Source organism: Pagrus pagrus, assembly GCF_965226575.1.
Source record: "Pagrus pagrus genome assembly, chromosome: 14".
NCBI classification, from domain to species: domain Eukaryota; kingdom Metazoa; phylum Chordata; class Actinopteri; order Spariformes; family Sparidae; genus Pagrus; species Pagrus pagrus.
The window spans coordinates 1,727,863-1,754,948 of NC_140198.1; the positions used below are offsets into that span (position 1 = coordinate 1,727,863).

The 27,086-nt window shown below is 42.8% G+C and overlaps 2 protein-coding genes across 2 annotated transcripts; one reads left to right on the plus strand and one right to left on the minus strand.

The window, feature by feature from the left end:
• The first annotated feature begins 1,548 nt into the window (after positions 1-1,548).
• Positions 1,549-9,755, plus strand: ncbp3 (nuclear cap binding subunit 3). Its single transcript, XM_084373322.1, has 13 exons — positions 1,549-1,814; positions 2,758-2,823; positions 3,114-3,219; positions 3,313-3,438; positions 3,991-4,116; positions 4,199-4,353; positions 4,440-4,548; positions 4,671-4,770; positions 5,290-5,399; positions 5,492-5,822; positions 6,154-6,302; positions 6,379-6,561; positions 6,896-9,755. Exons 1-13 carry the CDS (start codon positions 1,632-1,634, stop codon positions 7,240-7,242), a joined length of 2,091 nt encoding a protein of 696 aa, XP_084229448.1. The 5' UTR covers positions 1,549-1,631; the 3' UTR covers positions 7,243-9,755.
• Positions 9,756-17,164: 7,409 nt separating this feature from the next.
• Positions 17,165-27,086, minus strand: rap1gap2b (RAP1 GTPase activating protein 2b; the record flags this gene model as incomplete). Its single annotated transcript, XM_084372976.1, has 18 exons — positions 17,165-17,249; positions 18,373-18,406; positions 18,589-18,659; positions 19,427-19,493; positions 19,599-19,686; positions 20,354-20,458; positions 20,565-20,656; positions 20,736-20,840; positions 21,121-21,267; positions 21,566-21,652; positions 21,733-21,804; positions 21,882-22,037; positions 22,748-22,877; positions 23,873-23,973; positions 24,203-24,286; positions 24,455-24,508; positions 25,156-25,234; positions 27,025-27,086. Coding segments are annotated over 17 exons (1,512 nt in total), but the record flags the coding sequence as incomplete, so codon positions are not given.

Sequence of the window (27,086 nt, forward strand, 5' to 3'; positions counted from 1 at the left end):
CATTCTAATGAATCATGTTCACATGTCGGGCAGTTTGGTTCTTCTTTGTCATACTCAGACAATAACAAAAATATATATTAAATTTAAAGTGCTCAAAGGAAAAGTCATTTTTTATTTTACACTCAAGTGTGATTTTGACAAAGAAACGAGAGCTGACATTATTTCATATCTAAATAGCTTCGACAGAATCTGTATATGTGACACGTTCTGTCAGGAATGAGTCTCTCATAAAGACTGAATCATCTGTTATTGAGAATTAACCCCGTCAGTGTTACAGCTGCCATGTAAGGCTCCAAACTAACTGCGGGGATATTATTAGACACAGTAACCAAACACCAGACTGGGTGGAGAGATGATGCATCACTGTCTTCCAATCCAACAGGGAGAGGCAGAGGGAGTAGTCAGATCATTTAATTACAGTACAGGCCGAAGTATGTAAAAGTATTCATACAAAATACCTTACGCTCTGCTACATGTAAAGTCAAACACACAAAGTGTTACTAGAGTAAAAGAGGGCCTATGTGAGTATAATAAGGAAAACCTATAATCAAGTAATTGATTATCAATACATTGTTTCAGCTCTAAATGTTGTTTATTATGATATTCCCTCCTTTAAGCACATGGTCGAGCGTTAGCCCACCAATCAGTCAACTTGTGTTAATTATGCCACACATGGATCCAGTTAATCTGAACAAGTTTCACATTTTTGTGAAGCTGAGAGAATGATTTTCTCTTGAAACAGGCTCTGTGTCCGTAACAAACATGAGTTAAAGAGCTGAGCAGAGCAGCTGGTACACTAAACAACCTGAAATTATTATGAGACTGTTCAGACTCAAAGCAAACGTCTAATTTCAGATAATTCTGTACAGATTCAGTGATGTGATATATATTAGAGAAAGACGATACATAAAATACAAACATCAATTACATTAAGTCACACACAAATGAAAGATATTATGTATTATATTGAACAGTGATGGAATTTTGAGGTCCTTGCACTTTACTTGAGTATTTCCATTTTCTGCAAGCTTAGACTTCCACTCCACTACATTTTGGAGGTAAATATTGTACTTTTACTCTGCTACATTTTATAATAACTTTAGTTATTACTTACCTTGCAGACGACATGCTGCATCAAAGTGAAAGTAGAGCATTTTTAAATTAATTTATATTAATCAGGAATTAGATTTAAAAGAAACACAAATTTTATCAGAAAAAATGCTGAATACCAGCTCTGATAATTGGTCATCCTGTAGTATACAGTTCATATATACACATAAATATATGTATCATTTCACTTTTACTCGTACTTTCGATACTGAAGTACATTTATTGCCAGAAAATTACTTTTTATACTTAAGTAGGCCTACATTTGATATCAAACTTGTGCTCTCGTACTATTGACTGACTTCCACATTTCACCAAAGTAATAATTTAACACAATATCTTGACTTGATATTGAAGCAGAACAGATCCGAACACGACTAATTATAACACTCACCAGGTGGCGCTAATGCGCCGATGTAACGTAACCGCCAAAACACCACCGAAGAAGAAGACGCGGGGAACCATTGCCGGGTTGACGACACCAGCCGCAGCCGCAGCAGCAGCCGTTGTTCGCAGCTAGCGCCATGGCGGCAGTGCGCAGCTTACGGGTGTCGGTGAAATCAGACAGCGGCTCAGACCGCTCGGAATCGGACTCTGACTCGGAGTCGGACAGAGATGCCCGCGAAGCCGAACCGATGGAGGTGGAGGAGGGAGAGCTGGAGCCAGAGGACATATCCGTTAACCGATCCCTGAAGGAGCTGCTGCCGGTAAGTGTCCAGGCGAGGCCTTGTCAGACCGGGGGCTGGCGTCTCTTGCGGCCGGCGGAACCGCGTGAAGTGGCTGCGTGGGGTAACTTCGACTCCCGGCTCTCTCTGCGGGAGCTAACGCTGGTTGTTAGCACCGTGAGGTTACAGACAGCGATGAACAACAGTTAGCTGCCTTTAACAAGGACTCGTTTAAATGAACGACACCTTTGTTTAGCAGCTGGTGTCCGCTTGTTTATTTCAGTCACTTGTTGCTGTTAGCTTCTCAGATCGAGTGGTCGTGCCACCAAATTCCAGTAAATAAACTGAAGGTTAAATGTTTTTTAAGGGCAAAAGAAAGCAGATTGTTGAAAATTATTGAAGATGTTGACGATTATGATAGATGTACAGCTAATGACCAGTTCGGCCTAATTATAATCACCCATTTCAGATGCTGTATATTGTTAACTTTTATACATAGTTTCTCGGTTGATGCTTGTCTGATTATCTTCCTACTAACAGACAGTGAACAGACAGAACATTATAACATCATGTAAAGGCTTTAATGCGGGTTTCCATTGTCTGTTGGCTAAACTGCCTTATGTTTGACAGGGTACGCGTACTCACTATTTTACTTTGTCAGATTAGAATTAAATAGCTGTTTTAAGTAGGAGTTTGGTTGTTTTTGTGTCAAACATAAGGCCTTAAACGTCTCCAATACATTTTAAACACAGTTGTAGAGCTCTTAAATGTGTTTATTTATTAACAGATGGTTTCACTCTGATATTAGTCAACTTAATAATTGGGCTCTAGTGACATATTTGCCCCCCAGAGTCAGAGAGAGACCGACATGCAGATGAGTGAGGATGAACTCTGAAAATGATCAACTCCAAGCCGAAAGAAAAGCCAGTGAAATCCTGAAAAGTGTCACTGAAAGGTGTTTGTGCTGTCTGATTTTGTTTTGCAGGATACGAGCCGGCGATACGAGAACAAGGCCGGAGCGTTCATCACCGGGATCGATGTCAACTCAAAGGTACGACACCAGCGCTCACAAACAGACGCAGGCACCAAAAAAATGGATGAAAAACTCAGCTATCACACCACTGAAGAAGAAGAATGACAAAGCATTGAAACACACAATTTTCACCGCCATCTGCTGAAGTTCTGGAAGTCTAAATAAATCAGTTTGAGACACATTAAACTCTCAGATCTTCAGTCCTTAAACTGACAGCACAAGCACTCGTGATGCTGTGAAGAGGTGTGAGTTAAAGTGCTGAATGTACAGCAGGCGTGCTAAAAAAAAGTGTGTGTGTTTTTTATCAGGAGGCGATCGAGAAAAAAGAGAAGCGAGCGAGACGTTTCCATTTCTGCGGGGAGGAGAGCACCAGTCAGAGGAACGTTTACCTCGATAAAGAGGTCATGAAGAAAGGTAAGAGACCTGCTTGTTTACAGGTGTTTACAGGACCCTGTTTGTATTGACTCTGTGTGTGTTGAACCTGTTGTCTTCTTCTGTGGTGCTCAGCTATCCCCAGACTGCGTATGGAGGCAATCTATGTAACAGGTGTGGACGACATGAGCACACAGGACGTCTTTGGGTACTTTAAGGAATATCCTCCAGCACACATCGAGTGGATCGATGACCAATCCTGTGAGTAGCACACACACACACACACACACACACACACACACAGAGTCCAATCTAATACGTGTATTTACTTACACGTTGATTAACCACGTACTGGACACATTGGAGTTATTTTTCCTCCAGATTTTCAGGATCATTGTCTTTTCAGTTGCCGATCAATCAGGAAGTAGAGAAATGACATTGATTTGTCAGATTCTCTGCATTTATACGACTTGCAGGCTGGAAACCCGCAGCATAACGTTATCACAGCAGTCAGGCTTCACACACTGAGCGTGACGTCAGAGGAGAATGGCCGCTGTGTGAATATGGTCTATTAGGCTAACTTAATCAGGTCACAGTCTGAAAGTGAAACACTTCAGCATGTACAAGCTACGTTGCTATGGATACGTGTACTATATACCTACTAAAATGTGTGTTTTTTGTTTGATTGTGGTCGTGGGCTTTTGAATCACCTGCGACGTCTCTGTAGCGCCTGAATATGAAACCTTCAGGAGTTCACATATAAAGTTTAATCTCAGCTCCTGTGTGTCTGAACGCCGCCTGCTTGTTTCCTAGGTAACGTGGTTTGGCTTGATGACAACACTTCTGTCCGAGTCCTCGTCAACTGCAGCCGGCTACCTGACCCGGAGGCTGTAACCACGGAGACGGAGAGCAGCGACCAGCCAGGCAAACAGAGCAAAGGTCAGTCTGTGTTCAAAGGTACACTCAGCAGGTTCTGACCGGTAAAAGCAGAATACATTAAGTCTGTTTTATCAACTTGCAGGTCATCGGGGTCAAGGGTCAGACGATGAGGATGAAGAGGAAGAGGGCGAGGTGGACGAAGACGAGGAAGAGACGGCGAAGAAGAGCAGCGAGGAGATCGAGGTGAAAGACAGTGACGGAGAGGCGGAGCAGAAAAGCAAGGCGGAGGACGGTCAGGTAGAGTTAACTCCGATAACTCCAACACAATCTGATCAGGTTGATTGATCAGCTCCAATAACTGACAGTCGGTCTGTGTGTCTCAGATGGACGATCTGTCGGGGGCGGAGAGAGAGTCTCTGCTGAGGAACGACCTGCGACCGGCCATCAAACCCTTCAAAGGAAACAAACTGTTCCTGCGCTTCGCCACACTAGGTGACACACACACACACACACACACACACACACACAGCTAAGCTAATGACAGAGGAGCAGCACCTGTAAAGAAAAGACGGATGAATAAAGGTTTGATTCAAACATTTTGTGTTTGTCTCCAGATGACAGGAAGGAGTTGGGCGCCGCTCGTCGCAGCAGATACTACATGAAGTACGGAAACCCAAACTACGGAGGCATGAAGGGAATCCTCAGCAACTCCTGGTGAGACTCGAACACTGATCAGCAGTAATATTTGATCATCTTGGATTTTATTGGATGAACACAAAGTGAAAAAGGAGAGTGTTGTTACCTCCTCCTCTGCCGCCTCGGAGGAGGAACAACAATGACTCCCCATCTCACCTTCAGACCTTTTTACTACAGAACAGTGAGGCAGAGTTACGGTGCAGCAGTCTTAAAAACAAGGCTCTTAGAGAAGAAAACAGACAGTAGAGAGAAACAATCTGTCACTTTTGGTTCAATAAAAAGGTCCTGTTAAGGAACACAAAGCTCTCCAAACTAATGGGCTCGCTAACTATTAATTACCAAACTTGTTAGCTAAGCTCAGTTGTTAAACGGTGACAAGAAGTTAAGTTTATTCGAAAGTGCGACTCCTGTCTCCTCACATGATGTTCACATAATCATCTCTTCATCTCGCCACGAGTCAGATTCTCAGATGAAGTCCGATCGTTCAGATGTTTGTCAGTTCTTTAACAATCATATGTTTGTTGTCCGTCTCTTCAGGAAGAGGAGGTATCACAACCGGCGGATCCAGAGAGACGTCATCAAGAGCAAGAAGCCTCTGATCGGAGACAGCATGGGACACACACCTCCGTACACACACCGACACTCCGGTACAAACACAACAGTTCAGACACTCCGTCAGATGCTTTAAAGGATTCACACTGATCCTGATCAATAACTGCTGCTCTTCTTCTCTCCTCAGCTGACCTGGTCAACCTGCCCGAGGAGCCCATTAAGGAGGAAGAGGAGGAGGAAGAAGAGGACGATGATGGCGATGAGGACATGGACTCAGACGACAGGGTGGTGGAGTACAAAGAGCGAGCAGAGCGGGAGAGAGGCGAGCGAGGCGGCAGCTCACGTTCGCTGGGGGCGGGGCTTCGCAGCCGGGCGGAGCGCTCCCCGTCTCCATGGTCGGAGTCAGACGAGATGGACTACGACCTGGAGCTGAAGATGATCTCCACGCCGTCACCGAAGAAGAGCAAGAAGATGACGATGTACGCTGACGAGCTGGACACTCACCTGAAGAGCATCCGGTCAGTTTGCACAAAATAACTGCTGTTTTTTTTTTGTTTTTTTACTTTGAAAAACATATTTTGTGATACAAGAAGAGAACTGTTCACATGGAGCTTCCTGCTTCTACACTGGAAAAAAGAAAAATAGTGTCAAGGAAATGTTGCGTCTGTAACTTGACTCACTTTCTTAGCACAATCTTTAGGCACGAGACGGTCACAATCATACCACGTTCATCCAAAGTTCCTTTTCTAATTTAATCCCGTGTTGTCTCACAAAGGTTTTAGAGTCTTAATTGAACCTTGTGCAGAGAAAATATCAGCATGTTGATTTGTTTTTTTCTCTCGTGAGCAGGAACAGGATCGGGGGTTCAGGATCACAGAGCAGACCCAAATCTGCGTCGCCCACCAAGGTGACGGACGTCCGCCAGCTGCTGGAGGAGAAACGATCGGGTCACTCTCAGCAGAGACAGCCCCCTCCGGTGGCCGCCAGTGGAAAGACAGGTGTGCTGTTAGTCCGGATGTTCTGATTGTTTCTGCTGTGAGAAAAATCCAGAAACTGAACCGACTCTGTTTGTAGATGTACGGCAGCGTTTGGGGAAAAGACGTTACTCTCCGGACAGAGGGCGGTCCCCCTCCCCCGTCTCCCCCAGAGACACGCCCCCAGCCAGAGAACCAATCAGAGACGTGCATCGCAGACTCGGCGTGGCCAGTCAGGACAACAGAGGCCTCTTCTCCAACTCATCCAAAGACAGAAAGACAAGTAAGAAAGGAAACTTCAGCAGCCTCCTCCCTGTTTTCCTCCTCTGTTCTCCCTCCCGTCTGCTCTCTGCTTATTTTGGGGTCGCCTGATTTCCACAAACGTTTAAAACATTAAAACATTAAAGTTTGCGTTTAATTCACCACATCTAGAATCCTGTCTGAAGGGTCAGGGTAAGTCTGACTGCAGGTACAAATCAGAGGCATGATGGTGGGTTTTTTTATTGAACCACCAGAGGTCGCTAAAGTTTATTTAAATTCAGAATAAAGTTGCTTTAAAATCTAAAACTTTGTCACAGTAATAGTGATATGACCGTTACTCACCTTCCTGTCTGCAGGCGGCCTGTGGAGCAGACTCGGCTCCGGTGACGAGAGCAGTGCCGGACATCACGAGCGCAAATCGAGCAGCCGGTCGGCGGGCCTCTTCTCCTCCTCATCCTCCCCCTCATCGAGCCGGAACGACGCCGCCGGCAGCAGCAGCAGCAGCAGGAGGAGACGAGGCGACGGAGAAGAGGAAGAAGAGGTGGAGGAGGAAGACGACTCAACGCTGCAGAAGATGTGGGGCGCCATGATCAAAAAGAAACAGGAGCGTCAGACCCACAAGTTGAAGAAGAGCCGGCTGGACAACCTGCCGTCGCTGCAGATCGAGATCAGCCGCGACAGCAGCGACGACTCGGACGCCTGAAACTGAAACAGACAAAAACTGCGAGAGCAGACGGCAGATCTGAGGCCAGCGGGAGGGTTTTCTTTTATTGTTTCATTTTGAACCTGCGGTCTGTGGATGGATTACTGAAGAGGCCCAACACGCACAGGTCCAGGGGCCCAGAGGGTCAGGGGCCCCTGTTTGAAGAGACTGTTAACAAGTGAAGATGTTCTGAGCAGAGTCTCTGAATATTCAAGCGTCTGCACAAATTAACAAACTGTGTCATTATGATCGGGTGCAGCAGCATGAATTCATGAAGTTCAGCTGCAGTAACAGAGCTAGAGCCCGACTGATACTTGTGCTTTGGGGCCGATACAGATATTAACAAGTAAAAATACAAATCTGACAATCAGCTGATGTGGTTCTCAGACACTTGTGACAAAGATTTTACAGTTAAACAACAAACTCCAAAACAGCATCCGTGCACTGAAACAATAAACTTCACTTGGAATCCAATTATTATAAATTTCAAGTGTATTTCCTGCAGTAAGTTACTAGAAAATAAAAAAGGGTTTTCTTATCAGTGAATATCAGATAACGTATACAAGATGTTATACCGGCCCACTTCTTGATCAGTCAGACTCTAACTAACACCTGAGAACTGAGCTTCACCTGTGCAGCGTCCCTCAAAGAGACACAACAACCACAAAGAACAAATTAAACAATGCGGCCAAAAATAATTACTGTAAACCCCAAAATGCAGCAAACGCCTCGTATATTTTGTTCTCATCACATAAACTGTTGTTGTAGGTTGTTGTTGCACCTTTTTAAAAGGCGGTTTGGCTCAGATGGGAGAGTCAGTGTGGACCCTTCATCTTATAATCCATCCAGGCTGTCGATATATTTAAGGAACAGTTCAACCCAAAATGAAAAACACTTGTTTTTCCTCTCTCCTGTAGTGCTGTGTGTGCAGAGTGTTGGAGATATCAGCTGAAGAGATGTCTGACTACTGTCCACTAATGGACCTCGGTGTCACTGGGCTTTGAAAAACTCAACAGCAATGTCTCTTTCCAGAAATCATGACCCGTTTACTCAAGATAATCCACGGAGCTCGTTGTGAGCAGTTTCATGCAGGAACTATTTTCTTTCCGTATCACTGAGCAGAAGGAGGCGTGCAGCTACTAATGGACGAGAGGCGAGCTGACGTTGGCGCTCAGCTGAGGAGGACTTTAATGTTTACATCCCGCTGTCACCGACATAAAGCCTCTCGTCCGTGAGGAGATACACACTTCCTTCTGCGCAGTGATCCGTTTTCTAACGGTTAAAAGAAATAAAGTCATAATCAAGAGAGAAAAAAAAGAGATAAAAAGTCTACATTACAAAATAATACGTCCAAATTACGAGATCAAAAGGTCATAATTATTAGATAAATAGTTAAACTGGATCCAATAACTTTGACTTTTATGTAAAAATTAATACTTTTTTCTCAATTCTGACTTTATGTCTCTTATGATGACATACCATGGGAATATTATTTTTTAATATGAACGTTCACTTTCTTTAGTTTCTCTTCCATCAGGAGTAAATGTGCTTCCATGTGTTTGTGTGTGCAGGTCGATAGAAAGACAATAGTTTCTCCATCAAACTGCTCACAACAACCTGTTGATCGTCTTCAGGTCGTGATTTCTGTAAAGAAACATGCTGCTGAGTTCAAATGTATTTTCTGGCTCTTTGAACTTTGCGACTCAGATGAGAAAGAATATGCATTTTTGATTTTGGTGCGAACTGCCCCTTTAAATATCTGTGCTGATACTAAACAGACAGAAACCTTCCAGATGTGAATCATTACTCAGTTGTTTTCCTGGTCAGAGTCTCTGCTCGCAGACAGCTGCTCTGTATGTGATCAATAAATCATTCCTACGTTACTGTGGAGGTGTCGGACGCTGTCGGCCTCGTCATCGTCGGCCCGGTGTCCTCTGAGACCTGAACCCTCAACCCTGGTGGTCGGATCGATGCCCTGCTCGGGACCAACGCTTTGAGCTTTTTGTCATCGATGTCAAATCCAGTTCAAAACTTCATTTACAAAACGTGTGTTTTTACGTTTTACTGAGAAGCGCCGGATGTTCAGTCGCGTCTTCCCTGTGGACAGTGACGGGAAGACGGAGGACGAAGACGCGAGAGGATCGATAAAAGATCCGGTCGGAGTGATGATGACTTCTCTTCGTGTTTTTCCTCTTAAAGCAGAACTGATGAACGGACTCTAACAAAAAGAGACAAAGAGTGTCTGATGTGTTGGATTATTTTCTGATGGTAAATATCTTAAACTTGGGACATTTGGTACTTTTTTTAATCAACTTCTGTGTCAGTTTATGGAGAAACATCCTTCAGACTGTCTGTGTGTGAACACAAACACAGTCTGAACGAGTCCGCTCACATCGTCTGTGTTTTTCTGTTTGTCATTTTTTTAAATTGAAACTTTCGGGGCCACACACGTCCGGTGACATCACTGCTGGTCATGAAATGAGATAATTATTAAAAAGTTGGCTGGTGAATTATTTTACACGTCTGCAGAATAATTTCCTCTAGAGTTTTACCTGAAAGACTCCAGGAATAACTAGGATACGGCTGCAACGAACTATTTTTTCAATTCGATTAATCTGTTTATTTTATGTCAAAATTTAAATAATGTCAAAAAATCGGTTTCCCAGAGTGACGTCTTAAAATGTCTTCTTTTGTCCAACAGACAGCAAAATCATCGATGGTGTAGTTTGGTTATTAATTATAATGATTCAAAATACTATTATTATTAATTACTAATCAATTATTATCAATTACTCTGCAGGTTTTTTTCACCATTAATTTCTTGATGATTTCTTTTTTAAATCGTTAAAATTGTGATAAATGTTCAGTTTCCCAGAGTTCTTTAAGTCACCAACAACCTCATCTGTGATCACAATTATGAGATAAATAATTACGAGCTTATAAAAGTCAGAATTATGGGATAAAATGTGAAAATTGAAATCAAGTTTATTTAAATTTTCACTTTTATCTCATAATTTCTCAAGATTATGACTCACTATGGGAATATTTTTCTTATCAATGCTTAAGTTTTTCTTATTTTATATGTTATATATTTATTATTATTGGCAGAAATAGGAGTAGTGTAGTGTGTGAGCAATGTAGTTTGATTATTAACTATAATGATAATTAAAAATACGATTACAATTAATTGATTAATCTGCATATTATTGTCACCATTAATTCATTAATTTATTTGTTTATAAAATGTCAAAAACTTTTGAAATTTCTCATCACAAAAGGCCAAAGTGACGTCTTCAGATGTTGTCAGATGTTTATTGTCATAAATGACAAAAAAAGCAGCAAATCCTCACATTTAAGAAGCTGGACACGGACAGCTGGCATGAAAAAACTGGTGATCAGCATTTTGTTTTGATCGTAATCATATTAATCAATACGCCTCTAAACTACAGACGGCTTCAATCGATCACATGACTGACGACCTGACGTAGAGTTTTGTATTTATTACAGAGCAGCTCAGATGAAGCTGTGAGAAAGTGTCCACAGGCGCAGAGATGACGAATAAAGTTGCCAATAATAAGAGATTTTAAATCAGTGACACTGATTTTCATTTTTAATCAATTTGCAAATGATTCTCTTGATCAAGGTAATAACAATAAAGAGTATGAAGCAAAAACATGAGCAAATAGATCAATAAAAACAATAACTGACAAACGTCTGTCATAATATACAATAATAAAAAAGATGTAAAGATCAAATGAAGGACAAATAAATTAAATAAAATGAGGGATATTCAGCAGATTAACTGATAATGAAAATCATCTTGAGTTGCAGCTGAACTGGAGCCCAGCGACTCATCAGTGTGGCTGATAAACATGTGACAGTTATGACGTCATCACATGATTTGCAGACGAGGTGTTGATCTGAACATCAGTGAGGAAACTTCAGCAGAGACGCAGAGACAGAATCTCCACTACAGAGTTTGTCCACCAGAGAGCGCCGACGAGCCACTAACATGTCTTAACTCTCAGGATTGACTTAATGAAACATATTTATAATAATGATGTCATTAGCGACTGATCACCTGTGGTTGATCACTGTGTTTCTGGTGACTGAAGGACGAGTCTTATCTGCAGAGGGAGCAGCTCCTCCACCATGTCTCTCGTCTCTACAGTGTGCTCTCATGTTGCTGTTGGGGAGGGTGAGGCGAGGGGTGTTCAGTTGGTTACAATGTGCAACCTCAGCACTACAGATGCCACTTAATCCAACACAGACAACATTTAATTATATTTTCTACTGTATACCTAAATGTCACAAACATTTAAGATAAGCACTGATAGACTAACTAACAGGGTTGGGTTACTTTCAAAATGTATTCTGATACAGTTACAGATTACCTGTCAAAACATGTAGTCAGTAATCTAACTGAAGTATCATAATAGTAAAGTAAAGCAACGTGATTACTTTACGTTACTTTTTGATTGGTCACAACTAAACATGCAAACAAAGACTTGAGAAAATATATATCTGACTTTCTTTTAAAATTAAATCTGAAAAAACAGAAATTGGCAAAAACAATGAGACTGTTTAGATATTTCAGACTGACTCTTTTAATGAGTTGACCTCTGAACTGTGTTGGGTTGTGTTGATGTTGGAGGCTAACAAGCTAGCTAAGGCTAACAAGCCATCTGTGTCCACACATACAGAGCTTTGTGTTGTGTATTCGCCCCAAACATACAGATTATTAACTGATTGTACATTAACCTCAACATGACTGCTTGTGTTGAATGTGAGTACAGTTACACTCGCCAGATATACTCCATTACTTTCTGTAATCCTGCTGTCTCTTCTGTCCCATGTCTTCTGTCCGTCCATGAAGTAAAGAACATTTCCCGCCACTCAGCCTCAGTTAGGACACGTACAGTAGATTAAAGTGGGTTGAGCTCCTCTGTGGCTGCTTGTTGAAGGTGACACTGAAGATTAATCTGGATTTAAATCCTAAAAGTTGAAAAAAAAAAAAAAAAACTTCAGTGAAGTTAGTTTTAAGTTGGATATTCGACAGACATTCACGAGCCACTCCAACATTTCAAGTGCACCCGTATTACAAACTTTACAGTAAACACACGAGAAAACGGCGACAGCGTGTACCGACTTCCTGTTTTCAAAATAAAAATGCGGGATATTTGAAGCAGAGATACTGTGTTTAAAGCTATGGAGAAGCTATTGAGCTAAAATGCTAATATTTGCATATAAAAATTTATAAAAATATTTAGAGATGTAAAATGTAAAAACAAGAGGCGTATCTCATGCAGCCAGTGTAGTTACATGATCCCACACTGATTTTGAGTCAATTCATCACATGACCTGGGAGCTATTGAGCTAAAATGCTAATACCGCTGTAGCCTCTTCTCCGTGTGTTTACTGTAAAGTCTGTAATATAGGTGCAGTTGAATGTCTATGTCCATGTAATGTCTATCCAACTGGGCTCAGAAAAGCTCGAAAACAAGTCGAACATCACAATAAATCTGCTCAAATTGACAAAATATTGACATGTTTTCATCAAACTAATGAAACATCAGACTGAGACGTCATTATAAAGACGACAGCGTCGTTAGTGACGTCGTCTCCTGACTGAAACACTGTAGAGCTGCTCCTGTGTATCAGCAGCTCACAGAACTGAACCAGAACCAGAACTGCAGTTGTCAATATGAGCAGATTTATTGTGACTTTCATCTTTTTCACGAGCTTTTCTGAGCCCAGCTGAGTTGTTTGTTGTTTGATTTCACTGAATATCAGCGATCATCATACATATTAAAAGTACCGTCACACTTTTTGGACGGGTTGGATTAATTGACAGATGATATTATCAGACAGGAACTGATGTTGTGTCTCTTCTGTTATAATCCTTTTATACTTTTCAGACCGGATACTGCTGAGACTGCAGTTCTGTGGTCTGACTTACTTCACCTGCCCTGAACAAAGCTCAGGACTGGACCTGACTTACCTGAGAACAATGACTTGGGACTTGCTTGTCACTTGTACCACAATCACAGTCCCAGTTCGAACTGGAGCACAAGTCAAACCATCAAACATCGTCTCTCTCCAGCTTCTTAAATGTGACGATTTGCAGCTTTTCTTTGTCATTTCTGACAGTAAATGAATCTTTGGGTTTTGGACTCTTGGTTTGACATTTGAAGACGTCACTTCGGGCTCCAGGAAAATGTTTTTTGACATTTATCAGCTATTTTACGGACGATTAGTTAATTAATCGAGATGATATTTGGCAGGTCATTCAGTAATGACATTAATGAGTCGCAGCACTAATTTTCTTCTTCTATGCTGTAACATCTCAGGTCACTTATTGCTGAACTGTAAAAGTGGATTTTCATGAAACACACCTGATTACCTGCGTGACCCGACTTCTCCGAGTCACCTGGGCCCGTATTCCTAAAGATTGTGAGAATCCTCTCAGAGCTCCTAACTTAACCTAAACATTCCTAGCAGGGAGTCTGAGCTCAGGAGTGATTCAGGAACATTCTCAGAACTCTGAGTGAGGAATGGACAGAAACTCTCTCTTAGTGAGGAGGTGTGGTCGACCCGTTGCTAGGTATGAGTCATCATTTCAAAAGCTGTGATTGGTTGATCCTAAAAGCTGGATAAAAAATATACTTTTGGTGATAATGGGCAAAGGTTGGACCCTCAAATTGATAAACTTAATCATAGAATCTAATCTTATGCAGACTGTGTAATAATAAATAATATTTCATATAAAGGAAAATATCTGTTAAATGAATAGTAAGCTATACTTTAAAATTATCCTACAAAATGTGTGAAGACTTAGGCCCACTTGCACAGTATTCACACAGTGATAGTTTTATTTATTTGCTTATATTAATTGCCATGCTGGTCATTTTTGCACTTTCAACATTTCAACTCAATTTGGTATTAACGAGGGTAAATTGGTTCAGCTTTCATCGATGTCTGTGATTGCTGACCGGCCTATAAGAAGCAGTGTTGGCTGGCTTTCATTTCGGGTGGTATTGCACTGTGTCGTTGGGTTGAAGAAGTGCATCTCTAATGAGATCAACCACAAACATGATTCCTGCACGATCCAATCTGTAGCGTTTCATTAACTCACTGTCATCCAGTGTTTGGAGAATATCTCTCCTGTCTCTCCCGTCCGCCATTTTGTCCTCTGCTCAGGGAACTCCTGAGCTGCTGAAAAGTCCTCTTCCCTGCTCTTAACAGATCTCACCTGAGGAGCTCTCTTAAGAGCTGGGACTCTTTAGGAATAGCTTTTATCTTTACTGGGATCTACTCTTCACTTTTAGGGGAAATTATAAGAAAACATCATGATTCTGAGAATTTCCTTTGGCCACTAGGAGCAACTCTGCACTGAGAGTCTTTAGGAATACGGCCCCTGGTTTCTTGTGATGACGGATCCGTTTCACTAACGACAAAATAAAAATAATCACAAATCAAAACCATAGAAACAAAATAAAAAGTCTAACTTTGACAAACTGAAACGCAAAACTTAAAGAACTATGTTTTTAATCTTATTTAAAATTTTATTGAAATGTTTCAACTTGAAATTTTGAGTTTTACTTTTTTGAATTTATTAATGTAGAAATAAATTTATCAGGAAAATGAATCAGTTAACACGCACACACACACACACACACACACACACACACACACACACGCACACACACACGCGCACAAACACACACACACACAGTAGAAAAATGCCGTCCTGCAGAAACTTTTATCAGATTTTCATGTCAGAATCACAGAAATCTCATTTTTCCATCATTTCATCCAACATTAAAAACACACAGCGACATCTTTGTACTTATGCTACTTCCTCCTTCGTCCCCTTTCAAAATAAATTATTTACTCTTATTGTGCAAAAATGTCAACACAGAAATGTACACCTGAAATCGGAGCGAGGGGAGGAGGGACAGATTTGTGCTTTCAGTGCATCAAGACGTTGACAGTAGATTTAATGTTGAGTCAGTGTTCTTTACATATTTAATATTCACGGTAGTATTTTACATCCACAGAGCTTTGTGTCATCTTAGTGCAAAATAAACATCTGTTTCCTGTCGGTTTTTGCATCAAACGGCAGTGAAGCTTCTTCTTTTTGCAGTCGAACAGTCGTCACTTTCAGCACGGCGCCGGTCCAACCTGTTCCTCCTGATAATCCTCATATTTTGGTGTTTATGTCGATATTTCTGATCTCTGGTATAAAACCTGCTGCAGGTTTGACACTCGGCTGTGATGAAAGAGACAAACTGTTGTTAGAGTCTCAGCTGTGATGATTTAAAATGTGACTGACGAGTAAACGTACAGACGTGTTCTGGTTCTGGGACGAATGCAGAGAAAATAATGGATATACAACATTCAGCAGACGGTCGGTCGGATCAGAACAACATGAAGGAGAACGTTCACCACAGACAGGATCGGAGGAGCTCGTGTGTCCGCAGACTTTCTTTAACTTCCTGTCTGAGTAAAAACGATTGTTTCAAATGCAGCGTTGGAATGTAACTAAGTACAATTACTTTACACGTCCACTCCACTACATTTATTTAATAACTGTAGTTACTAGTTACTAAAATGATGATTTTAGGACCATGTTGCTGTCGTTTAAAGGGTAAATCCACCAGTTTTACACTCGTGTGTTAACAGCTGTTGGAGAACGACTGTATGTGTGACGCTGCTCGGTTCAGTGTGAATAAACGAAGGCGGCGGACAGGCGAGCCAGCGTTGCGGTGATATTGCATTTCTGTCTGAAAAGGGCTAGTGTCTGAGTTGCATTGTGGGTAATGTAGGCAGCAGGTTTTTCATCTGCTTTAACACTGTTGGACTCATTGTGGACAGTTTCAAAACAAATGGACCAGATTTCAACTTTTTATTCCACACATTCTTCCTCCTCCTCAAAACCTGCCGCCTGCATTACCCACAATGCAACAGAGCCACTGAGTGACATCACTGGAGGCAGTTTATCAGATGACACGCAGCTTCATCTGGAGACACAAAAGGCTTCATGCTACTTTTTCTCACATGTGCAGCAGAACTCACCTGTAAACACGCTCTAATGTGTCAAACTGGTGGAATGAGCCTTTAACCAGAGCAGAGTCACGATGTTCTGACAGTCCAACATATGAACGATGTGACATGAATCTGGTTCTGATCCACAAATAAATGAGGATTTTAAAAACGACTGATTGTTTGTGGGATCACCAGCATGTAAACTGAACAACCCGAACACTTCACGGATCAGCACCGAACCCCCGACCACGTCTCCACCTCGTCTCCACCTCGTCTCCACCTCGTCTCCACCACATGTCCAGGTCAGATGAAACCACGCCCACCTCCAGACGATGACAGCCTCGATGATACACCACAAAACAGCGACACGGGGCACCGAGCCTGATGATGATGAGTCATCAGTAATGTGACGTTAATGTTACAGTGTTAGTTCTGAAGTCCAGCCCCCTGATGACATCACAGTGACATCATCAGAGTAACTTTCTGTTCCCGCAGACTGAGACGTGACCCGTAAACAACCTGTCACATGTAAAATGAGTGAAGTGGCCCTTTAATTTTAATTAATCTGCCTCAATGTAAAAGCTTCAGCCCCAGTGTGTGTGTGTGTGTGTGTGCATGTGTGTGTGTGTGTGTGTGTGTGTGTGTGTGTGCATGTGTGTGTGTGCGTGTGTGTTGGCGTGCACACAGTCCTGCAGGTCTGCAGCAGTGAAGGAGGAATGTTGAAGTGTTGTTTTTCCCTTTTTATCTTCATCAGTTTGTTCACATTAAAGTCCTCCTCCTCCTCTTCCTCCTCCTCCTCCTCCTCCTCTTCCTCCCCCTCTTCCTCCTCCTCCTCCTCCTCCTCCTCTTCATCCTCCTCCTCCTCCCCCTCTTCCTCCTCCTCCTCCTCCTCCTCCTCTTCCTCCTCCTCCTCCTCGGTGTGTGGAGGCTGATGTTTGTCTGAACCTCCTCGTCGTGATCTTAGAAAATAAAAAGTGAGAGAAGAGAAAAATAAAACATTAAGCTCTAAACTTCAGCTTTCAGTTTTTCTTCCTTCTGTGTGACGCAGCTGAGCTCTGAACTCGCGTCAGCAGAGAAGCTTTAAGTGTTTTTAAATTTGGATTTTGTTTCTCGGAGGTTCGTCAGGTTCGTCCTCTGCTGAACATCTGCAGCAGCTCTCACGGACGTCGGCTCAGCACTTTATTTATTTATTCGTAGATTCAATTTGCTTTCCAGAGATAAAACAAACAAACAAAAACACTTTGTGCTACATTAACCTCTCCGTTCCTAAATAATCTAATTCTACTTCAAATAATTTGCACATCTAATATAAAGTGCTCTGTGCTTTGCTCTTTGTTCGGTAGATCCTGATAACATCCTCAATATGAGTCCGAACCTGTCGACTGATATTCCCTCTTGCTGTGCAGCGTCTCTTTTTTGTCTGACTCTGTACATCGTTTTTACTCTGTTAAGGCTGAACGTTAGGACGCAGCCTTCTGTCGCTACACTTCGCTCTCCTGATCTTCATTTCTGCACATTTTCTGAAAGGATGCGGTCCGATGGATCATAAACGAGCCCTCGTGGTGCCGTTTCTCTGCTCTGACCTGCCAGTGGACTACAGATGCTATTTAGCTTGAAGCTAAATAAATACAATAAATAATTACATTTGACTGATGTTTAATTGTAACATTTTACTGATAGTAATAACTGTAGATAAAAATATTGTAAACTAATTTCGCAGCGTCTCTTTCAGCCCCGAGTCGTGTCTGCAGGATTTTTCTTTCAGGGAGCAGAAAAAGCAAAATGTTTGCAGCCTGAGAGACGAAACCCAGGGACCAAAGAGGCTGAACTCTGCTGCTGAGTGCACAACGATCACTGAACTGATTCAGTCTGACAGTAAAATAACAACATTCAGAGAATAAAAGACTAAAAATGGGGCGTCAGAAGTTGGATATTAAAAACCTGCAGTGTTTCCAACAAGCTGCAGCAGTGTTTGTTGTTTTTCTAACAGCATTTTAACAGATTTTTAAACATCTCATAATATTTATGTATATACATATATATTTATATATATACAAGACACAGACATGATACTGTACACACCTCCCACTGCTGTCCTCACAGTTTAGTGGCCCTGCTGCAGACACAGAGAAGAATCAGTCAGAAAGCATCAGAGCTGTTAATCTGCCTGAAACATGAAGATTAATGAGAATCTGAGCTGAACACAAACATCATCACCTGAGCCTCTTCACACAGATACAACACTGAGTATAAAGGAAGAGTTCAGCTGCATGACGGGACGTAAACACTCAGACTTACTGCAGCCGAGTGACTCAGCTTATCAAAACGAAACTTGAGGTTCGACCTGGGAGAGTTTTTATTCTTCAACTCTGAAAGAAGAAGAAAAAAACGTACAGTTTATTCTGACATGAACAAAAAGACGCAACAAACATCAGAGCGGCGGCCATGTTGAATTCAGGCTGAACAACTCGGACTTTGGACTGTGAAACCTGCACAGCTCTGACTCGAACCTGAGATCAGTGTAGTGAAGCGAACAGCAGAAGAGGATCAGACGAGAATTAAAGTACAATCACCTACCTAATTATTGTGAAATCATGAAAATCAGCTGTGATTTTTAAGTCGTTCTTTGATTTTTTCTGGATCTTTAAACACTTCAGACAGCACCACCTGGTACTGTACCACCCTACAGTGCTGCGATTAGCTCAACTCGTCCTTGTGACTCCCGGAAAGCCTTTCTAACGAGGTAAACCTCGTGAAAGAGTCTATTTTAACACAAATCTGCGACCTTTCTTGAATCAAACCAAGTAGTTTTAATACCCAAACTTCTCCACCTGCGGCTGAAAATGGAAAAAAATTAAATTAATATGTCAGAAAGTCTAAAAGTCATTAATCTAAATCAACTTTTGACTTCACAGGTCTCTGGAGTGAAAGTCCTGCGTTCCACCCGTTCATCCACGATAATCTCTTCTATTAATTTGTCCCAACTGCGTTTATTTACACTCGAACTCGAAGCAAAGTCGGTGGGAACTCAGGAGAATTAGCTATTAACAGCACAGTGAGGGGGAACAAGGGGGTTAAACTGGTGCCGTTTAAACATGTCATCATGTAATATTGATAAATGAAGCAGGAAGTGAACCTGTTGGGCTGCGACAGACGATGAGCGGACTTGAACTTTGACCTTCTACCGTCACAGCCTGGGCGAGCTACAGACACACAGAGAGGGAGAGCGAGGACACGTTACTAATATCACAAACTATTAAAATGCGTCGTCTCTTCTTCTGTTGTAGTTCGTGTTGTGTCCGACTCACCAGGTGAGACTCGTCAGCAGGGACGCTGAAGCTGCAGGTGCTGGACGTCGATCTGGAGATCTTACTGCTCTCCTTCTTCATGTGGATCCTGCAGATAACAAGTCAAACACTTTAATAACACCAGACTGGATTCTCTCTGGATGTGTGGACCTCATGTGCTATCACCTTTTTGGTTTTATGTTCCTGACTGTCCCTCATGTCCCACTGTAGATTTATGGTCGTCCGTTTGATACTTTTGTTGAGTGTCGCATGACGGAAATGAATATTTTCATCTCTCAACACTTTCCTTTCATGTAGTTATGTTAGCTACTGGAGGAAAGGTTCTCTTCACCATAGAGACAACGGAAACTTCGCTTCGGGTCAAACGCCATCCCAACGTGTCAGTACTGACGAGTTGGGAATGAGACTCAAAAATCACCTTTCTTACCAACAGGAGCTTTAAACTAAAAATGTTGTGCAGATTTTTAATTTCTGTCGAGCAAAACTCATCAAATGTGTCGAGTGCCCGACCAAAAATCCAGCTTTAGTCTTTAGTATGTTTCATTTAGTCCTTTTTATAACTACATTCATATTTTCATTCAGTGTTTTTAACTAAAACTCCACGAGGTCGAACAAACATGAGGGGATCTGCAAATCAGCAGCTGCTGAGAGAGAAGGTGAGAAAGGAAGGAACGAACGAAGGAATGAATGAACAAACAAACAAACAAACAAACAAACAAACAACAAAAGAAACAAAGCCCGGTTCAGTCTCACACCTGTCCCGTTGTCCCGCCTCTGGAGAGCTGGGATTGGACGGCAGCTCTGACCTCACCTCCAGTGTCGGGTGGCAGCTGTCAAAGCTCCTCTGCTCACTGAGGAGACTGAAGAAGAACAAAGCTTAGCTTAGCACAAAGACTGGAAGCAGGTGGAAACTGTTAGCGTCTCTGTGTGTCTGTCTGTGTGTCTGTCTGTGTGTCTGTCTGTTACCTCCTCTGGTTGTGTCTCTCTGTTTGACTGTCGACACTCAGCAGACGAGGGAAAATCCCTGAGCGCCTCTTCACCGGAGATTTGACGTTATACTGAAACACAGAACACAGCAGCAGGTGAGTAAAAGATGAAGTCCTCTCTCCTCCTCGGTGACCTCTGACCTCTGCTCACCTCAGCGCTGATGTGTGCCAGCCCCCCCCCACTGAGGCTGGTGGGCAGACCGGCCCCGCCCCGCGACATGGTCTCCATGGAGACGCTCCGTCCTCGCATCGCCCTCTGACAGAGAGAAAGAGAGAGAGGAAGTGTTACCAGCAGACGCATTAGTAGTTAGAGTAATGTGATTACATTTGTCTCTCTCTGAGCTGTGTTAACATCCTGAGACTCCTCTTATATCCTGCTGTGTGTTTATGAGTCATATAAGAAACAGGAGGTTAAATTTCCCTCAGGATCAATAAAGTATTTATGACTTCTGGAGTCACACCGGCTGAGCCGCTGTCTATCATGTATATTACACACACACACACACACACACACACACACACACACACTCACACACCTTGATGGACTCCAGCAGACCTCCGTGGGCGTGTCCGTTCTCAGCTCGCCCCTCCTCCTCGAGACCTGATGTCAATCCCAGCATGCACTGGGAGCGTGTCTGCAGCTCATCATGGAGGCTGTCCAGCAGGGCGGCCCGAGTTCGCTCCTACACACACACACACGCACACACACACACACGCACACACACACACACACACATTCAGAGAGAAATATGGTACTTTTGTCTCCACACCTTTACAGGATCACTTTACTTTCTGTGCATCCAAGATCTTTTGTCCCTGTTGCAATAAAATATCTACATTTAAAAAAGTTGCATTATGTTACTTCAAGTACATTTTAATGCCAATAATGTTGAACAGGACTTGTACATATTTTAACCTTTATTTGTACAAACACTTGTAACACTGTGTTTCTACTCGCGTGTCTTTTTCAGGTGTTTTTACCTCCAGGCGGGCGAAGCGGTCGCTCTTGTAACAGGCCAGCTCTGCGTTGATGAGTTTAGTGAGAAGAAACTCTCTGAACTCTGGACCCTGAACACACAAAATAAGTCAAATATAAACACTTTATTAGTACTTCATGACTCTACAGACAAACCTCCACTTCCTCTCACCTTCCTAAAAACGGCTGGATTCGGGAGGGGCGGGCCAAACGGAGGTACGTCTTCTCGTGCTGTGACGGACACCTGTCAGTCACAACAGTCACATTTTACTGGTGAGCCAACGTTAGCACTAAACTTCAGTGCTTTGCTGTCAGCTGTACCTTGTAGGAGGTGTTGTCCGAGCACGGCTCCTCCACCTGCACCAGGATGAAGGCGTGCAGGAAGTTGGAGGCGATCATGTCGGGGACGAACGGCGTGGCCTCTTCCTGGAACACCAGCGCCACGATGTCATTTCCTATGTGACGTTTCCTCTGGAGCTGAAGGAAAACGTGACGTGTTACAACGTGTCATGTGACGTCCCGGAGCCTCATTACAGAAAAATGTCCTAACTGTTTGTCTTGTGTTTACAATACACACGAGACTCCCTGTATCCATGGCAACGGATGTCTCAGGCTAGCTAGTTCGCTATATCACACAAGAAAAAAAGGGTTTTAGCTTTGATGAGTCATTAATCATGTGGGTGAAGGACAGGATATAAACCTGTTAATACAGGGTCCAAGCTAACAGGCTAATGTTTATGTTAGCTTCCCCATCAGGCCAACAACAGATTAAGCGTGTTAGCTTCTCCAACAGACGAAGGTTTTTCAACAGGCTAACATCAGTGTTGGCTACAGACCAAACGATGATGCTGAAATGATGTTTCTGTTCTGAGGCGTCGGCTGTCTTCTGTCACAAAGTCTCATCGTGTCCTCTTGGTTCTCGTCAGTTCACTTGGACATGACTCGTTAAAGTCACACCACATTACTGTCATCCTCTCATGTTCTGCTCAATGTTAAATATGTAATGCTTTAATCATGTCACAATAATGTCATCCATGCTGTTTTTCATGCTGTGTTATGCTGAGTCATGCTGACCCACATGGTGTCACAGTGTCGTCTGTTTTGCAGCATAATGCTGTTATGCTGAGTTATGCTGAGTCATGTATGATCTCTCTCCTGATGGTTGTATCGATGCTCGTGCTGCCCACCTGCTGTGTGTCTCCCTCAGTGAAGGGCAGCTTGGTGGAGACGTGGAACATGATCTCCTGCTGTCTGTGGACGGTGTAGACGGACTGAGAACCCGTCTGACCGTGGGACACATCCAGACCCCCACGAAACCTGCACAGAGCGAGGGAAGACAGGATTTACCTGGTTTATTTAACTTTTTTTAGATTTCAGTCTGCTCTGAGTCTTTCCAGAGGATTTCTTTCTTTCTGTCTCCCTGCTGGAGGACTTCTGTCCATCAAAACCCAATTTTGTTTTAACAGTTCACAAGTTTCGTTCTGTTGTAACAGAAAATACTGAACTCGGTCGTCCTGTTACATCATTTACATTCCCCAAAATGAAATGAGGGAGCGGAGAAGCTGCTGCTCTCCTTTCAGTCCAAACATGACGACTGCGAGGTCAGCTGAGAAATCTAAATCTGACTGGATGTCATCTGCAAACACGACCTACTTCTTCCTGATGCTTTGAACATGATTTTTTAATATTATCCACAATTTTACAGTTTGTATCATCGCACATAGAAAGAGCTGTGTTTTCTATTCGCTGCTTGTTTAAAACACGTTATTGTGAATATAGAGCGGTGGAGAGATGACGTATGTTTGTATCTGACTGAAGTTTGCATCGCTCTGGTTCCTCTGTGGGATTATTGAAGTGTTTTTTGGATTATTACAGAAAATAATCTGTTTCTGATCCTTCCAGGTTCTGTTCATCCAGATAATCTCCACAGATGAACTCCACTCTGTGATGTTTGAAGTGTAAATTAAATGTGTAGCAGTAAAAAGCTAATGCTAGGCTACAAACAGACGACATCACGGTCACATGACTTAAACGTCTCCACCACTGAGCGTCTTACTACACAATTACTGTCCATGTTTTCTATAAACTGATCAATGTACAAGTTGTAAAGTCAGAGTGAGAACAGTGTGTAACTAAAGTGGGCCTGTAAAGACGGACTAGTGAGGAGACAAGTCTCCGTGTTCGCTGTGAGGACGTTTAATGTCCCCGACAACCTCTGTAGTCTCAGTTAGACACTTGTTAGCAAGTGTGTTTACCCGACTGTTTAACGTCAAAATGGCTGCTGTGAACAGGTCTGTTGTCTCAGTCCTCACCCCTTGAAGTCCTGCAGCTCCACTGTGTCTCCCAGCAGCTGCAGGAACTGGCTGAAGGCCGGCGTCTCCTCGTTGTTCCTGAACAGCTCCTCCTCAGACGCCTGACGGACACGTGACAACACGCAGCCACAACGTGATCATATCCATCACACAGGGAAACAAACTGGGACACGAGGAGCTTCTTCTCATACAAACAAATACTTCTCATGTTACAAAACAAAAGACGGGGATTTGAAATCATTTTAATATCAAATCAAACATCTCTGATCTTCATCTGAAAAACCTGCACACACAGTCGGCCACGTACAGACTGGAGATGTGAGTCGGTACCTGTCCAAAGCTCTGGTAAATGACCCCAAACTTGAAGGTGTTGTTGACTTCATGCTCATCGTAGTTTACTATCAGCTGAGACGCCTGATGACACACACACACACACACACACACACACACACACACACACACACACACACACACACACGGACAGACAGACAGGTTTGATAACATCAGTCCAACGTGATCTCTTCAGTCGTTCAGCAGAATAAATCGGAGGTGGTCGGTTGTGTGTTGTGTCTCTGAGCTCACCTTTGGGTAGAGGACGGGACTGAACCTCAGACCTGCTGCTTCGTCACACAGCAGCTTCAGCAGGAACAAAAACACAATTATAAAAATGTTTTCACTCATATGGAAACAAACAGCCGGAAGAAATGTTGACAATTTACGTTTCGCAGACCACAGATACAATGCAACTTTACATTTCATTAAGCTTAATGAATGTCGCCACAGACATGCTTAGAAATGTTGAGCTGCCGTCTCTCTTGGCAGCCGTCTGGTGATATGAAACGTATGAAACGTACACATTTGACATATCTGTGGTTTGCAGAAACGTACAATGCCAACATGTAGTTCTGGTGACTGAACAAACAACAAAGACAAACTAGAGATGAGGCAGCTCTACTTTTTCTTAGCGTTTCTTATGAATTTGATGACTGAAGCTCCTCATTTCTTTGGTCCAAACATCATGTGTGTGTTCAGTGTCTGTCAGCGGGTTTTGAAAACAAAGGTAAACTGGTCGCAGGTGAGGGACCGGACGAAGAGCGAGTGAAATGCTCTGAACTAAACGCTCGAGATAAAGTCGAGGTTAAACATGAACGAACCACAACTGTTCTGACGTCATATTTAAATACTGCTTTATTCTCCAGCCTTGCTTTTGTGTGAGTGTGTGTGTGTGTGTCAGTGTGTGTGTGTGTGTGTGTGTGTGTGTGTGAGTGTGTGTGTGTGTTTACCTTGGCTAGCTCTGGTACACTGGGGATTTCAGGCAGCTCGGTCAGTGACAATCTGTGGTAGACGCTTTTCAACCGACACCTGAAGGGACAGAAGAGACAAAAGCTCAGAGACGCAGAGACCAGAACCAGACGGGCATCGAGCAGAAAGGTGTCTCAAACAGGTCCAAAGAAATAACTGACACTGTGGACACAGGTTTTTAAAGAAAAACAGAAAGAAGAAAAACAAAAGCAGCATGTTGCAGCATTTCATCAGCTTAATGTCTCCAGTCCTTTATTTGAAGTATTTTCTGGCCTCAGGGCTTCTGCCAGGGCTCGCTGTGTGTGTGTGTGTGTGTGTGTGTGTGTGTGTGTGTGTGTGTGTGTGTGTGTGTGTGTGTGTGTGTGTGTGTGTGAGGCTGTGTGTGTGTGTGTGTGTGTGTGTGGCTGTGTGTGTGTGTGTGTGTGTGTGTGTGTGTGTGTGTGTGTGTGTGTGTGTGTGTGTGTGGCTGTGTGTGTGTGTGGAGGGTGTGTGTGTGTGTGTGGTCTCTCAGTGGTGCTGGTCCATTAAACACACCCAGGTTTGTCTGCTGGCTCCATCTTGCACCACGCTGATTGTCTGTATCTTAGTTAACTCTGCAGCGTGTTTCCTGCCAGATTCAATTATAGAAACAACGTTGTTTTTGTAAAATATTACCTCAAAATGATTCCTGTGCTGAGCTCATCTCTTACCCTCACTATCTTGCTTGTCACCGTCTCAGTCCCAGACGCACATTTAAAAAATGGAAGAACTCGATCACAGCTTGTGTGCGTGTCTTTGGCAGTGAGTCGGTCGGAGCAGGTGGAAACACAAGCGAGCACAATCGTCTATTTTTATCATATCATATGTTATCATTTATTTATTTCTGCTGGTCTGTGAGCGTCTGCACTGTGAACAGAAGCAGCGGCTCTGAGCCTGTTCAGAGGCAGAACGTCACACCTGTACGAAGAACCATCAAGTAAACACATGCACCTGTGCAGGTAATTAGGTTTTTAATGAACGCACCCACCCTGCTGGGGTTTCCTGCTGTTCCCCTCACTGCGAAATTTATGTTCCTCGGGGTCTCTCAGTATAGTGTGATGACATCATGATGAAGTGTGGGATCATGGGAGTTGTTGTCTTTATTTTTAAACAACCATCACTGCTGATGAAACTGTCTGACATGACTCAGGTTCACAGACGACGTTTTTATCTCGTTATTTTTAGTCACTTCCTTCTTCACTCTCTGAAAACATCTGATGTTTAAATCTTTGAAGCTTCGGTCTGAAATCTATTAATTCAGAGACGATTGTGAGTCGTGGGCCGGCCGCGGTACTGAGCCTCACGCAGGGTCCGAGAATAAGCTTCATTTTCATCTTTCAACAGAGGATTTCATAATGAAATGCAGCTGCAGTCTCGTCCACATCACACACTATATTTATATCAGAATAAAAATAAATCAAACAAATTACGTAAAAAAAAATAGACTAAAGGAAGAAATCAAAAAAGTATATCCAGATAAATAAATATATAAACTGTACAATATACAGTCTGTATGTCTGCAATGATGAATCGATCATCTGTCAACTATTAAATTGATCATGAATCAGTCAGTTTGATAAATGTAAACTGAATATCTTTGTGGATAAAACAAGCAACACTGTCGAAACACTGATCGAACATTTTAGAGCCCAAACAACTAATCAATTAATCAATCGAAGAAAAGACGCATGTTTGTGTGTGTGTGTGTGTGTGTGTGTGTGTGTGTGAGTGTGTGTGTGTGTGTGTGTGTGTGTGTGTGTGAGTGTGTGTGTGTGAGTGTGTGTGTGTGTGTCTGAGTGTGTGTGTGTGTGAGTGTGTGTGAGTGTGTGTACCTGATGATAACATGTAGAGACTCCTGCTCCTTCTCTTCTTCATGCCTCACAGACAGCAGCAG

What these genes read in the sequence shown, in the direction of transcription:
- ncbp3 (XM_084373322.1), top strand. Translation starts at nt 1,632, where the DNA reads ATGGCGGCAGTGCGCAGCTTACGGGTGTCGGTGAAATCAGACAGCGGC. An exon ending in GGATCGATGTCAACTCAAAG is followed by an intron (nt 2,824 to 3,113) that starts GTACGACACCAG and finishes GTTTTTTATCAG; the next exon opens with GAGGCGATCGAGAAAAAAGA. An exon ending in GCCAGGCAAACAGAGCAAAG is followed by an intron (nt 4,117 to 4,198) that starts GTCAGTCTGTGT and finishes ATCAACTTGCAG; the next exon opens with GTCATCGGGGTCAAGGGTCA.